General features: G+C 37.3%; 1 protein-coding gene across 1 annotated transcript in view; it reads left to right on the top strand.

The window, feature by feature from the left end:
• Positions 1-11,383, top strand: part of ppp1r14bb (protein phosphatase 1, regulatory (inhibitor) subunit 14Bb) — a 37,148-nt gene extending 25,765 nt beyond the window's left edge. Inside the window, exons 2-4 of the mRNA XM_062993282.1 lie at positions 8,137-8,220; positions 8,337-8,369; positions 9,130-11,383. Of these exons, the coding sequence (XP_062849352.1) occupies positions 8,137-8,220; positions 8,337-8,369; positions 9,130-9,198 (186 nt within the window). The 3' untranslated portion in view covers positions 9,199-11,383. The remainder of the gene's footprint in view (positions 1-8,136; positions 8,221-8,336; positions 8,370-9,129) is intronic.
• The last annotated feature ends 4,927 nt before the right edge of the window (positions 11,384-16,310 follow it).

Below are 16,310 nucleotides of genomic sequence, written 5' to 3'. Positions count from 1 at the left end.
CGTTTGAAGAAATTAAAGTTGCCATGCAACTAATTTGAAATCTTACTTTCTTTAAATGGTCAATATTTTTAAAATAATTTGTAAGAAGACAGTATACACCGATCAGCCATAACATTAAAACCACCTCCTTGTTTCTACACTCACTGTCCATTTTATCAGCTCCACTTACCATATAGGAGCTCTTTGTAGTTTTACAATTACTGACTGTAGTCCATCTGTTTCTCTGCATGCTTTGTTAGCCCCCTTTCATGCTGTTCTTCAATGGTCAGGACTCTCCCAGGACCACTACAGAGTAGGTATTATTTGGGTGGTGGGTCATACTCAGCACTGCAGTGACACTGACATGGTAGTGGTGTGTTAGTGTGTGTTGTGCTGGTATGAGTGGATAAGAGTTTTGAAACATCTCACTGTCACTGCTGGACTGAGAATAGTCCACCAACCAAAAATATCCAGCCAACAGTGCCCCGTGGGCAGCGTCCTGTGACCTCTGATGAAGGTCTAGAAGATGACCAACTCAAACAGCCGCAACAGATGAGCGATCGTCTCTGACTTTACATCTACAAGGTGGACCAACTAGGTAGGAGTGTCTAATAGAGTGGACAGTGAGTAGACACGGTATTTAAAACTCCAGTAGCACTGCTGTGTCTGATCCACTCATATCAGCACAACACACATTAACACACCACCACCATGTCAGTGTCACTGCAGTGCTGAGAATGATCCACCACCTTAATAATACCTACTCTGTGGTGGTCCTGACCATTGAAGAACAGGGTGAAAGCAGGCTGAAAAAGTATGTAGAGAAACGGATGGACTACATTCAGTAATTGTAGAACTACAAAGTGCTCCTATATGGTAAGTGGAGCTGATAAAATGGACAGTGAGTGTAAAAACAAGGAGGTGGAGGAGTCTGAGACAATATAATATGAATGAATGATTTTTTTGAGCTTCTCCTGTATTAAGGTGTCACTATAGTGAATCACTTGTCTGCATATTTAATTTGTTACAGCTTTTATCCCAGATGCTGTTCCTGAAACAATCCTTATTTGGGCTTGGGACCTGCACTAAGGGTGCACTTATATTTGTTCCCACAATGGCTAGGTTCACGTAACGCCATGCGCCTTCCATAACTCAACATGGTATTTATATTGCAGTGTATGTTGATGCAGTGAAATTGAGTTTAAATAAATAATTTCAGATTGTAATGTTTGTACACCACCCCCTCTAAAAAAAAAAGTTACAAACATTCAAATGTGTACTGTACTCGCAAACCCACTAGCTTCCCCTTCCTCATTTGTTCCCAAACATGCATTGTCTTTATTATCAGTGCAGTATTCTGTTAAAAGCCAAGTACTCAGTGAATTTGTTTTACTTCTGTGTTTCATGTTGAGTATGTGGAGAATCTGGAACAGAGGCATATTATGTTAGCATCAGTGTATTCTGTTACGGACTGAAAGGTCGTTTGTATAAGGAGTGACTGGTGTGTATCAGTGTGTATGTGTGAGTAAGAGAGATTTGGGTGGGGGGCTGTTGGGCAGGTGCAGCGACAGCTGGTGTGGCCAGCCTGAACCAAGGGGAAGAAAGAAGAACTAGTGAGCATTAGCATGGCAGTGTAAAATGAAAGTGTAATCAAGGCCAGAAGCAATCGGGTTTAGCTTTGAGCATTTTAGCTCTAAAGCTTTTTAATATTTGGTAAATTTGGCTCTTGCAGTATTGGCTCTTTTGGCCGACGAGTCTCTTTTGAGGAGCCACATTGTGTGTGTGTGTGTGTGTGTGTGTGTGTGTGTGTATCTGGGTGACGTGTCAATGGGGAGAAATTCGGGGTGGGCTGAACAGAGAGGAGGGCTATTAACCAGTCTCTCCCCATTGAACAAGACTGGAAAAGAAAAGACTAAATGCTCTAGAGGGAGGAGAGGAGGAAAAAAACCCCCACAACATGTAATTTTGGGCTGGCGTTTCCAGCATCGGCTCTATTTTTACACCCAAAATGAAGCGTACATCTATATTACACATTCAACAGGCTGATTATGGCGCAATGCAACAAGTAGGACAAATGAAACGGGGATGTAAAATTAAAGGGAAAAGGAAACTTTGGAATGCTGAGCAAATGGGCGAATTACAGCATAGAGACAAAACAGACATGAGGCTGAAGCAAGCCAAGCAAAACTTACACAGAGCCAGTGACTTAACCCTGATTTCCAAACCCATCTGCTGTTTTTACAGCAGCTGCTAAAGGGCATTTGTATGTAAATGCAAACATGTCATTTTTCTATAACCCCAAATCAGAAAAAGTTGGGACAGTATGGAAAATGCAAATGCAAATAAAAACAGTGTTCCTTACATTTACTTTGTCTTTCATTTGATTGCAGACATTTCATTTATTAATAAACATCCATTCCTGCATTTCAGGCCTGCAACACATTCCAAAAAAAGTTGGGACGGGGGCAATTTAGGGCTAGTATTGAGGTGAAAAAATTAAATAATGATGCGAAACCTTTGTCAAGCACTACAATACGGAGTTACATGCACAAATGCCACTTAAAACTTCACTGTGCAGAAAAGAAACCTTATGTTAACCATGCCCAGAAGCGGCGTCGACTTCTCTGGGCTCGGAGGCATCTAGGATGGACCATCACACAGTGGAAATGTGTATTGTGCTCAGATGAATCAGCATTCCTGGTCTTTTTTGGAAAAATGGACGCCATGTGCTCCGGACGAAAGACAAAAAGGACCATCCAGACTGTTATCAGCAACAAGTCCAAAAGCCAGGGTCTGTCATGGTATGGGGCTGTGTCAGTGCCCTTGGCAAAGGTCATTTACACTTCTGTGATGGCAAAAAAAAAGTAAAATCTATTTTGGGGCAGCGACAGATTTTGGAAGACTTACATTTAAGGAATTTAGCAGATTGTTTTATTCAAAACAACTTGGTTAGACCTAATACCATGCAAGCAGTTGACGGTTAAGAGACTTGCTCAATTGACGGTTAAGGGACTTGCTCAGAATAGTGGTAACTAGGCAATAGTGGAGATTTAATTGGCAACCTTCAGATCACTACCTTAACCACTGAGCTGCCACTACCCTTACTTTAAAAAGCTTTGAATTATTTACAAAGCTTAAAATGAAAGAAAGGCAAAATCGAAGCTACTACACGCCTTTAAAAAAAATCAATAAATTAACAAGATAACCAAAGTTACAAAAAAAATTGTACTGTAATCGATGTTAATGGTATTGGTAGTATAAGATAAGATTTTATTGATCCCCTTGGGGAAATTAACTTGTTACAGCAGAAATTAAAGGAAAAAAACTGAAAAAAATACTACTAAGTGAAAAATATTGCACACAGTGTGTAGTTATTTACTCTAAAAATATTCCCTTTAAGAACAGTGATATACATGTAAAAATATAATATATACATTAAAAATATGAAGGCTATCATTACATATTGCACTCTTTGTATTGCACCATAGACGTGAAGTGTAATTATGAGAGACATATCACATTACATATTATTATTAAAAAGCGCTCCTATGGTAGCGCTCCTTCTTACACAGGGGGTGGAGGAGTCTGGTGCTGACTGAGCTTGTTAGGACCCCTACAGACTTGTTTAGTGGATGTGAGGTGTTGTCCAAGATGGATGACCGCTTGGCTATCATCCTCCTTTCTCCTACCTCCTCTACAGGTTCGAGAGGACAGTTCAAGACAGAGCTCGCTTTCTTGATCAGCTCGTTCAGTCTTTTCCTGTCTCTCTCCGAGATTGCACCTCCCCAGCACGCCACTGCATAGAAGATGGCTGATACTACCACAGTGTCATAAAAGGATCTTAGCAGTGGTCGGCACACTCCAAAGGACCTCAGTCTCCTCAGTAGGTGGAGGCGACCTTGGCCCGTTCTTTAATAGAGCATCCGAGTTGCTAGACCAGTCCAGTTTGTTATTGAGGTGAACACCCAGGTATTTGTACTCCTTCACCATCTCGATGTCCAGATCCTGGATGCTTACAGTATTGAGTATTGAGGATAAAGTGAAAGGGAAACGATTGCTTAATGAATAGACTTTAACACTCACTCAGTTACTGGTTTTACAGTGCTAAGAATTTAGAATATAGAATAATAACTATTTATAATGTTATTCTGTTGTTGACTCTTAGCATGCTGCATGAAACAATTTCCCATACATTTGTAGTTACCTGGTACTGAAAAACGAGACTTTGCTTCCAATAGAAACTACTTAAACACTTTGGATTTCTTTGTGCTCCGTTTTGAAACGTGTTCATTGTTTGGAAATGTTTTGTGTGGCAGTACACATCAATCAGCTGCTTGTAAATGGAGAGTCAGTGAGGGCTGGACTGAACTATTTAGGTCATAAGTTGGGATGAGACTGAAGGCAGAGGGTTTTCTGTACTGCATTTTAATTGATGGAAAGTTCCGTTTTTTTTTCTAACATGTTTATTTGGTCTGCAGTGTTACAAGATTTTCTAAATCATGTGGAAACAGTTTTAGAAGGCTTACTCAGGATTGTGGTTGTATTCTTTTATGTCTAGTAGTAGTAGTAGTAGTAGTAGTAGTAATGATCTGTCATCCTAAAATACTCAATTTCTCAAAGAAAACATTAAACATGGAATGTTTACATAAGTACATTAACCCATTTACAGTCAGTAATAAACTAACTATACATCTATTTAATACTTTCTTTAAGTTTTTTTTATGATTCATGAATCAATTTTGAATAAACTGTTCACAGTAATGGTGAGTCATTTGCCACCTGAGAACAAAGGTGCCAATCCTTTATGGATCATTATCATTCTTATTATATTTAGCAACCGGTTAATCCACATCAAGGTCATGGCATGTTCAGAATGGTACCGGAAACAGTTGTTAGGGGATCAAACCTGAGTCCCTGGAGCTATGCAGCACAAACACTACCTGCTGTTCCATGGTGCCAGTCTTCTCGGCATGAGTTCCCATTCTTTGCTAGTGATTGACTACAGCTGGTGACTTGTCTTTGCCTGTACATAATTAGGCCTGTTAAGACTACACTACACAAAAAGTACATAAAACAGTGACCATGGTCAGAATAAAACACATTTTCAAATTATGCTAAGATCCAAACAGCAATGTGGGCATTGTAGAATTAGGTTTAATCCTTAAATCAAGTCCCATTCTGGGTGGAGTATTGTTTGTTCTTGTGTGTCCATATGTGTTACCACTGGGGTTTTCTGTTTTCTCCCCAAAACATGCAAATTGACCTTAGAATGGAGGGTGTACGTAAGTAAATGTTACCACGTGATTGATTAGCACTATGTTTGTGATGAATTTCTGCCTGGTGCTGGACCTGCTGTGACCAGGCCAGGGTGAAGTGGTTAGTGAAAATACATTATTAAATGAAAACTATGTACATAAAAATACAATCATTGATTTCCAATTGATTTTTTAACAAATCTGACCGTTAGAAGTGAGCAAGATTGGACATGTCATGACAAGTTTTATTTGGTGCCGTTTATCCGATGCTAAGTTAAGACAGTTAGCTTTCCTGTTTTGGTTTACCATGAAAATGCCAGTTTAAGTTAAATGTAATTACTACATGTTTAGCAACTGTAGAAACCATCCCTAAGCACACTGATGACTTTAGTTAGCCATGTCTGATTAAAACAACATTGAAGTTTCAATCCCAATCGGAATGTGCTATGAAGAGAGTTCTGATCCCCTCACAAAAGCTGTAATGATACCCGGTTAAAATGAGGCACCGAATTCCTTTCATAATAGAGCCCCCTTGTGGTGAGGACATAGTACTGCAAGTGCGGTACTGGCTTTGTTCAGCAAGGGTCCTGTATCTGTTTAGATATTTAAGCATGAAAAACCGTCATACTTCAGTATTATATTATATTTGTCTAATAGTGTCACTATATTTTCTTTTATTCTTTTTAATGTTCTGTTGTGCACTTATCCAAGGAAGATTTGTAGGACCATGAACATTCTGATAACGATTAAGAGGTTTGCTTTGGCTCTGTATCTTTTTCCTGAATAATTCTAGTGTTGCTGAGTGAAGCTCTTTCACCTTTACACAGATTACCACTTACTGAATAAAATCTTCCCATTCTTACCCATCACAACATCTTATAATGTAACCTGGTACAGTTTGCAAGAACTTAATTGTAGCATTAATATCTAAAACATGTTTAATTTAACCCTTACAAATATACAGTACCTTTTTTGTAGTATTTGAATACTTAACCCAACCCCTTTTCCCCAATCATTTATAAAAATGTTTTATCCTAACACATGTTGTACAAAAGTAAAATGGTTTGCAGGAAGTTAATGCACTGTAAATGTTTGTTTTTCTTCATATTAAGAGAATAGAATAGAATAGAATGCCTTTATTTGTCATATATATATATATATATATATATATATATATAGTTTATCATTGCACTGTTTGGATTACACACTGGACTGTTGTGTTGTTATTTATCATTGCACAAGTTGCACCTGCACTTTAACATCACCCCGGACTTCACACTGGACTGTTGTAGTTATTTATCATTGCACCTGCACTTTACACAACTGTCATACATATACAGTATATGTATAGTTATATTTTCACCATCCTTATATAGTTATAGTTACAGCTGTATAGTTATCATTTACACATTCTTTATCCTAGTACTGTTATTACTAATATATACCTAACTAATCTTTATTATTATTACTGTTATTATTATAATACATATTCATTTTTGCTAATATGCTTATTATTATTATTGCTATTATGTACATAGTAATATGTACATAGATATAATTTCATATATGTAATTAGCTATAGTTATAACTATATATACATATTAATCATAGGTATATGTTACTAATATTCCCTTTTTTTTTTGCACAATGCTACTACTTGCACTTCTGGTAGATGCTAACTACATTTCGTTGCCTTGTACCTGTACTAAGCAATGACAATAAAGTTGAATCTCTATCTATCTATCTATCTATCTATCTATCTATCTATCTATCTATCTATCTATCTATCTATCTATCTATCTATCTATCTATCTATCTATCTATCTATCTATCTATCTATCTATCTATCTATCTATTTCCGCATATCCCAGCTTGTTCTGAAGCTGGGGTCAGAGCGCAGGGTCAGAAATTGTACAGCACCCCTGGAGCAGAGAGGGTTAATGACCTTGCCAACTCTCAATCTTTTGATTGACAGCCCAAAGCTCTACCCACTATGCTGTTACGGTCTTTAAATAGACTTTACTTCAATAAAGTTTAATTTAAGCATACTAATAATATTGGTAATTGTTTACTAGTCACAGTAAGTGAAATGTTAGTACAAACACTTATACAATTACACAGCACATACAGTACACCTGAACGCTACCAAGCACATCTACATTTGTATACGTATACTTTGTGTTGACCTATGCGTGGATGATATTAATAATTATTGATTACAGGTGTATTAGCCACACCCATTGCTTACATGTATAAAATCAACTATACTCTTTCTCTATTTATTTATGCATTTTCTCCCCTTTTCTCCCAATTTAGCATAGTCAATTTGTCTCCCGCTGCTGTGGATCCCTGATTGCGTTTGAGGAGGGTATATTGCTACTCATGTGCCCTCTGCATATGCAGTCCTAGTGGACCCCTTTTTTACGCCCGTGCTTCTGCACAAGGTACCTCGGTCTGCTAACCAGGGTCCTTGTACAGCATTTGAAGACCCCATCCACTTGGGCCGGTCATTTCCCCACCCAGCAGACACGGTGGCCAATTCGTGTCTGCTGCAGGCACTGCCAATTGTGCCTGCTAGATGGCGCCCAGCCGACCAGTAGCAGAGCCAATATTCAAACCGGGGTGTTCAGAATCTCGGCACTGGTGTGCTAGTGGAATATCTTGCTGCGCCACCTGGGCACCCTCAAGTATACTTTTTGACCATCAGATTAGTAAAAGCCCTTTCATGTTCCAGCATGACTGTGCTCCCATACAAGTGCCCATAAGGGTCCATAAAGACATAATTTGTGGGAAGAAACTCTGTGTCTCATCCCCAGGTGGTGACTGTCCTGTAGATTTTCATGTTCCAAAACACTTAATTTATGAGCTGTTTATTAATCTGTTTCTGTTATGTGTTTTACAGGAGGAGGCCATTCCAGAGCTAGAGATAGATGTGGATGAATTGTTGGACATGCAGAATGATGAAGATCGGGCTGCACGTGTTAGGGTATTACATCTCACAATTACTTTGTAAACATTACATTAGTTAATAGTATTTGAATAAAGATTTAAATGATTTAAAATGCATTCGAGTTTATTACTAATTGATGTTTTCTTTTACAGGATCTGCTGGTGGACTGTTACAAACCTACTGAGGTAAGTTTTCTTTTCTGATTGGTTGCAGCTTAGCATCAAACAGTTTTTAAAGGAGTTTATTTAGAAAGAAAACTTTCTTACATCAAATATAGTTGATGAGAAAGACATGTTTAATGCCTTAAGTTTTTTTAATTATTATTATTTTGTACTAGAGCTATAAGGCTAATGTTCCTAATGATTAAGAAATGGTAGAACTACCATGATAGACATGCAGAACTAGTTTTTTGTTGGATCTAATTAAAGTCCTGAATATATACTCGTACCTGAATGTTTTTCTATTGTGCCTTTCTCAATGAGCTATTGATGAACTCTTGGAGAGATTTTAGCAGGCCATGTACTCCTGGGTAGATTCACCACTGTACTAGATTTCCTTATTTGGAGACTGTGTCTTACTAGAGACTTAAAAATGACTTGTATCTCTTAGACTTTTTCTAATACTGATACTTTTTTCTTATATCATGTAAAGGTGTTTCTGTAGAAACTATTAAGTCGAACTATTTAACCATTAAGGTTCAAAATGAATGAGTTTTATTTTATAGGGCTGACTATGATCAAGCCTGGCTGGGTTCAGTTATCCACATTAGCTTTGCGATTACATTACATTGGTGAACTGCCTGAGTAAACAGGGAAGCAACTACTTTTGTGTAGTATGAGGGTCTAATAACTTTGTTTTGATAAATGATCTAAGTTTTTCTTATAACAAATGAACTGTTCCCTGAGGTCAGTAATTTACCCCCCTGTTCTGTCTGTCTCACTGTAGGACTTTGTAGTTGAGTTGCTGGATAAGATCCGTGGCATGCAGAAGCTCAGCACACCTCAAAAGAAATAATGCTCGTCCTAATCCCCCGAACCAATCCTGCCTTCTCCACTTCACCCAGTGCTCAACCGGTCACCTGGGTAGAAGGAGGATGTAAAGTGATGGGGAATCTAGCCAATCAGATACTTATAAGCAGGGCTTATTTTGTTTGTTCTCATTTTGTTAACTTTATGGTATTTTCTTTGTTTTGTAAACGGGGAAGAATTTGCTAGTGTTTTGAAGCATTTGTAGAAATTCACTATATATTTCTACATGTTGGTATTAGATGTGATGACTTTTTTCTCTGATGCAATACTTAACGTGTGTCCCAAGTGGCCGCACTGACTATATAAGTGCTGTTTCTAGTTGGTAATGTTTAGAAATGTTTTTATAAGCGTGAAAAAGGAGAGAATATGCAGTCTTGTTTCTGTGGAAGGTATTAACTGGGAACTGTTATTTGCTGAAATGAAAGATGACAAGAGGGAATAGAGATTGTAAATTAAGCTTTTTTAAAAATAGACATGTATGGACAGAAACACACAAATGGGTGTCATAACCCTCAGGGATCAGTGGGAACTCACACACACAGACCTGCACACCGGCTTTATTTTATTGGCACATGGAGTTGAGGGGGTAATAGCTACAATCTGGAAGGTCTTGAGGGCTGCCAGTTCATAAGCCCTCAATTAATCTTTTCATGTCATTTTGCTAAATCGTTCTTCGCAGAATGTCATCTGCTTCCCTTCTCATGGCAATCACACAACTATAATGGGGCTAATCATATATTCTGGGCATTTTTTACATACTAATTACTGTATTGTTCCAGACACAATTAAATGCAGAACATCTGACATCCTGTCTTGTAATAACAACTATTAATTGGTAGCTACAAGCTACACAAAACCTGGCTAATACCAGCATACCCTTTATCCATGATATGGCTTTGTCATTTACTTTTCCCCCCTTATCGGAATGTACCCTCTTACAGATTTGCCATGAACAGTATATACATATATACAAAATCTTGTGAGGAGAGTATACTGTAGTCTTCATTTTTAACATACAGACAGTACAATCCATATCTTAAATGAAAGAACATTTAAAACTATTAAAACGTTTAGCCATCAGGTTGGATTTTCTAAGGAATTAGTATACAGTTTGATTCAGTTCTTCTGGTAGTACATGATACACTAATATAGACCTCTGCATTACCATGAAAGACACTTTTGGCCCCAAGTAACAGCTTGTAGCTGGCAGTACTGGTTAAAAATGACTCTGGAAAAGCCATGCAAATTAGCATTTGATAAAACTCATTGTAATTTTTGAACAGTGGCCTCCTATACATATTATTCCTGCAACCTACTTACTGTATGTACTCAGCATATATACTCAGCTTGCCTTTGAAGACTGCTGGGGAAAAATAAAATAAATAAAATTAAAAGTTACCTAAATGCACACCCACCTCTGGTAAATGTCTGCAATATGTCAGACAGCAGAAAACTGTAATATGGTGGGAAATCTTGTGGGTGCGGTTAGACAAGTGCAGACCTGAAATTAATATTCTGGTTTTGGTTTATTTATCATCTTTTCTACTCTCAAAATAAACGAGACATATGTTGTGCCATTTATTTATCAAATTATATTGTCCCCTGGCTTGTCTTCTCCTGTTGTTGCCCTGCTATGACGATGTTTTAGACCAGGCTTGTTTTTCTAGGTACTGCATCGGCCAATATTCACAGTCCTTCCAGTACTTACCTGGGAATTTCCAGTTAAAAGTGCTAATATGTAAAAGAGATGCGAGTTTCCCCCTGAGCTCCAAAACCTCTTGTTTCTTTCTATTAAGTACCTTTGAATCACCTTCTGCTACTTCCAACCTCCTTTTTCCCAACCCCTTCCTTTTTTAAGATCAGACGTTGCCTTAGATCACAAACCAAATAAGTTAAGGCATTACTTTCAAGAACATGCAGAGCAAGGAAAAATGTTTGTGCTTTATGAATTAAAGCCTAGTTTTTAAACGCTACGTTTCTGGAGAAATAAAAGGTGACTTTTATTTTACTACATTTATTAGACCATTTTTGATGCGAATAATAAAATGAGGATAATTTTTATTATGTAGTCAGACAATGATGATTCTGATATTAGTCTGTATCTGAAGGTCATATTAGAAAAAATGTGTGTGTAGCAATAAAGAGTTGTTTCCCGGTTTTGTTACACTTTTATGCAACTTGAATAAAAATATGTTTGAATACAAAGTTTGGTGTCTAAGTATTTTGCTTTTTTTTAATTGTTGAATGATTTTAGCAGTATTTATGGGGGCATTAGCTTGGAACATGAGAACCTCATCAGGTAAGAGTGGTTGCACTAAAGATGCACCTAATTAATAAACAAATTAATTAATAAAAAAAATACCATTTATTTTTGGTTGCTGTGGTTTCGGTAGATTATAGTTCAGTATTATAGTATTATATTCAGTAATAGGCACTTGATCTACCCCCATGTGGCTTTTGGAACGCTCAGTTCTTTCGTTGCTTAAGATTTTATAAAAGCAGGGTTTTATTGCTAATGGAGGCTATGTTTGTAGTTTGTAGACTAGAAAATTTTACCCTATGCAGCTCCAGTGATCACTTCTTGACCCAACTTTTAATTATCCCTTGTCTCCTACACTTTATTCACTTAATAACTTCAGGTTTTTTCATTTTAGAAAATGGCTCTTAGTTTTCCATGTTCACTTTTTTTGCAGATTATGTTTTGTTCACAATTATTATCTAAAGATAATTTAACATAGGTATTGACTGTTTGCATGTATAAATAGTAGAGATGGGGTGGAATGATCGGGCATTGGGGTCAAGATACACTTACTTTAATCAGATTCAAAAATTAAGTTTCATTATGTTATATCAGATATTCCCACCTTATTTGTAATATTTAAAATGATTTGCAAGATGCTTTAATGCTTCCTGCTAGTGCAGCTGTGTGGTTTTTTGTTGTTGTTCTATTTCTGGATTTTTATCTTTTTCTCTCAATCTACTCATCCAATTACCCTGGTTATATCTCTCCTCCAGTCTAGCAGACCCCAACCCAGTCTAAGGAGGGCTGTACCTCCTGGGATCAGTTTTGTGTATGGAGAGTCATGCACTACTGTCCTAATATTACCTCATCTCTAAAACAGTTCAGCATCTTAAATCATCGACATGTTGTCTCGACATACTGCCATCTGAATTTTTTTAAACTATTTTTAACTCTGTAAAAACTGATTTGCAACAAATAGTTAATGGCTCACTAGAATCAGGCGTTTTCCCAAAGTCACTGAAAACAGCTGCCATTAAGCCATTCCTAAAAAAGAGAACTCTGGATGCGTCTGTGTTAAACAACTACAGGCCGGTCTCAAATCTTCCTTTCATAGCTAAGATCATTGAGAAAGTTGTTTACAATCAAGTCAGCAGTTTTTTGAATTCCAGTGGTTATTTTGACAAATTTCAGTCAGGTTTTCGAGCTCACCACAGCACTGAAACGGCTCTCATAAAAGTGTTAAATGATCTACGGCTGAATACTGACTCGGGTAAAATATCAGTTCTGGTTTTACTGGATCTTAGTGCTGCCTTTGACACTGTAGATCATAGAATACTGCTGGATAGGTTGAAAAACTGGGTTGGACCGGAACAGTCCTTAATTGGTTCAGGTCTTATTTAGAAGACCGGAGTTACTTCGTCACTATTGGCAGCTGTGAATCTGACAGGGTGGCTATGACATGTGGAATCCCCCAGGGATCAGTTCTCGGACCTCTTCTGTTCAATCTTTATATGCTGCCATTAGGCCAAATGCTACAGGCTAACAACATTGATTACCATAGTTATGCAGATGACACACAGATATATCTGGCTCTCTCACCAGATGATTACAGCCCAATAGATTCACTGTGTCAGTGTCTGGAGGACATCAATAACTGGATGAGCCAGAATTTTTTACAGTTAAATAAGGACAAAACAGAGATTGTTGTGTTTGGTAGCAAAGAAAAGAGGACCAGTGTCAGTGAACACCTCAGTTCCCGGGCTCTAAAAACCAAAGACCAAGTCCGAAATCTTGGCGTTCTAATAGACTCAGATCTCACATTCACCAGCCATATAAAAACCATCACCAAAACAGCCTTCTACCATCTTAGAAATATAGCCAAAATCAAGGGTCTAGTGTGCCAACAAGACCTAGAGAAGCTGATCCATGCTTTTATCTCCAGTAGGGTGGACTATTGTAATGGTCTCTTAACTGGACTTCCCAAAAAGACCATTAAACAGTTACAGCTCATTCAGAACGCTGCTGCTAGAGTTTTAACTAAGACGAAGAGAACTGAGCACATCACTCCAGTTCTAAAATCTCTACACTGGCTTCCAGTTAGTTACAGAATAGAATTTAAAGTGCTGCTACTGGTCTATAAATCACTGAATGGGTTCGGCCCAGAATACATCTCAGAAATGTTTAGAGAATATAAACCCAGTAGATCTCTTAGATCCATGGACTCAGGTCAGCTAGTTGAGCCCAGAGTCCAAACTAAACACGGTGAAGCAGCATTTAGCTGTTGGGCTGCATATAACTGGATAAGACTGCAAGGAGATATTAGATGTTCCTTAAATGTAGAAATCTTTAAATCCAGGTTAAAAACATTTCTTTTTTCTTGTGCCTATGATTGAGCTCAAAATTTTTGCTATTACCCTCATTTTACCATATTTCTTTTAGTTTTTCATGCTCTTCTAAATTGTAGTGTATATTTTACTATATTTTCTTTTAATTTTTCATGTCCTTAATTTTTTATCTCTCTTGTTTGAATTTCATGTTGTCTTAATTGTAACTAAATGTTTGCAAGAAGTCTTTCTGAGGTTCTAGATCTCAGGAATGTTTTAATGCTTTTAATTAATTTTTGCCTTATGTAAAGCACTTTGAATTGCCACTGTGTATGAAAGGTGCTATACAAATAAACTTGCCTTGCCTTGCCTTGCCTTGCCTATGTACACGCCATTGACCAGCCAGCAGAGTCTGTAATTGCAGCAGTGGTGAGAAACCCCTTTGTCTTTACGGCAGTTATTTGAACTTGGGATCGGGCAGCTTGGGATCTCAGCACTGGTGGGCTACCTACTGCAAAGGTCATAATGTTACATACTGTTGTTTTTATTTTATAGTTCTTTTTATATAGTTTTATAGTAATTAAACTGTTTCTCCATCTTTTTGAAAAACTAAAAAAGGTAAGTAGAACATTAGTTTGCAGATTTTAAAAACCTGGATATAATTAATATAAATCATGACAATGGAAGTCAACTGTATGAAAGTGTCATAACCTTATGAAAATAAGTACACTTACTGAACCATTATCTGAGTGTAAATGACTAGTCCTGGAGTGGCTTTGTCAGTCTCCAAATTTAAATCCTTATTTAAAAAAAACTAAGTGGAAATTACAGAATGCAGTTGCAGCATAAAAGTGGTCAAACCTCAATGAGCTGGAAGCTTTTGCACAAGAAGAATGGGTGAAGATTCCGTTAGAGAGGTGTCAGAAGCTGGTTGGCACTTACCACAATCACTCAACGAGGTTATAAAGGCAGAGGAATGGTTGAATAATAATACATGTGTAGTGTATTTGTCAATAAATACTCTTTCTCTGTTTACTGAGACTTGTGGTATATTTTTATTCAATCATATATATCTTGTATTACCAAAATACCTTGTAAGGTGACGGTGGTTGAATACTTTTGCAACCATATAACTTAGAACTTGAAAAACATTTAAGAAGCGTTTGCAGAAAAGCGTTGTATCATGATGCATTTACGCTTTTCCCTGTGGTATGGGTGTTTTTGAGATACTATGCAAGACCCTTCTTTATCCAAAAACTTGACTTGTTGAATTACTGCCAAAAATTATATTTTTACTTTCATTATCATGGTGGCACGGTGACTAAGTGGGTAGCACTGTTGCCTCACAGCAAGAAGGTCCTGGGTTCGATCCCCAGGTGAGGTGGGGCGGTCCGGGTCCTTACTGCGTGGAGATTGCATGTTGTCCCTGTGTCTGCGTGGGTTTACTCCGGGTGCTCCGGTTTCCTCCCACAGTCCAACGACATGCAAGTGAGGTGAGCTGGAGACACTAAATTGTCCATGACTGTATTCGATATAACCTTGTGAACTGAGTAACTACCGTTCCTGTCATGAATGTAACCAAAAGTGTAAAACACTATGTTAAAATTCTAATAAACAAACAAACTTTTATTATCATTGATCCAAATTGTCTAAATGCTTATTTACATTTTTAATGGCATCACGAACTGCTTTTATGGCTGAAGATGGTCTTTGGAACAGAAAATATTGAGTGATGTATATAATTATTTACTGTGTAACTTGTTCCTGCTGTTTTCCGATCATCCTGCAACTCTTGCTTGAATGCTTACTTTTCTTTAGCTTTAGGTAGGCCATATCTGTCTAGAAACAAGTAGTAAAATCTACATTGCGTGGACCTACTGTTATTTGTTGCATTACATTTTTCCAATCAACTGCAACATGAAATTGATGTAATTTTATGTAAATGTTACATAATGTTTATGGGTGATTCTTCAACTGCGGGCTCTTTTGACCATCTTAATTTTTGAAAAATAAAATTTGGGATAATTTAGTTTTAATTATGTCAAGATAATGCTAGAGCAAAGACTTAATGATGGCTACAATTGAACTTATATAGAATTTTAATATTTCATATTTATTTGCGAAGTGGCTTAGCAAAATGTCATTATGTGTTGGTAATGACGTGTTGCGGTAATGACAATTTTTACTTAAAAAAAAAAAAAAACTAGATAGGCCATGGATTTGCTAAAGCTAGTCAACAGCTAGTACAAGATGCACTTTAAATACATATACAGTGTATCACAAAAGTGAGTACACCCCTCACATTTCTGCAAATATTTCATTATATCTTTTCATGGGACAACACTATAGACATGAAACTTGGATATAACTTAGAGTAGTCAGTGTACAGCTTGTATAGCAGTGTAGATTTACTGTCTTCTGAAAATAACTCAACACACAGCCATTAATGTCTAAATAGCTGGCAACATAAGTGAGTGCACCCCACAGTGAACATGTCCAAATTGTGTCCAAATGTGTCGTTGTCCCTCCATG

This window comes from Trichomycterus rosablanca, chromosome 4 (assembly GCF_030014385.1).
Source record: "Trichomycterus rosablanca isolate fTriRos1 chromosome 4, fTriRos1.hap1, whole genome shotgun sequence".
Lineage (NCBI taxonomy): Eukaryota > Metazoa > Chordata > Actinopteri > Siluriformes > Trichomycteridae > Trichomycterus > Trichomycterus rosablanca.
The sequence above is the reverse complement of the archived record's forward strand: the minus strand, read 5'-3'. Positions and strand labels throughout refer to the sequence as shown.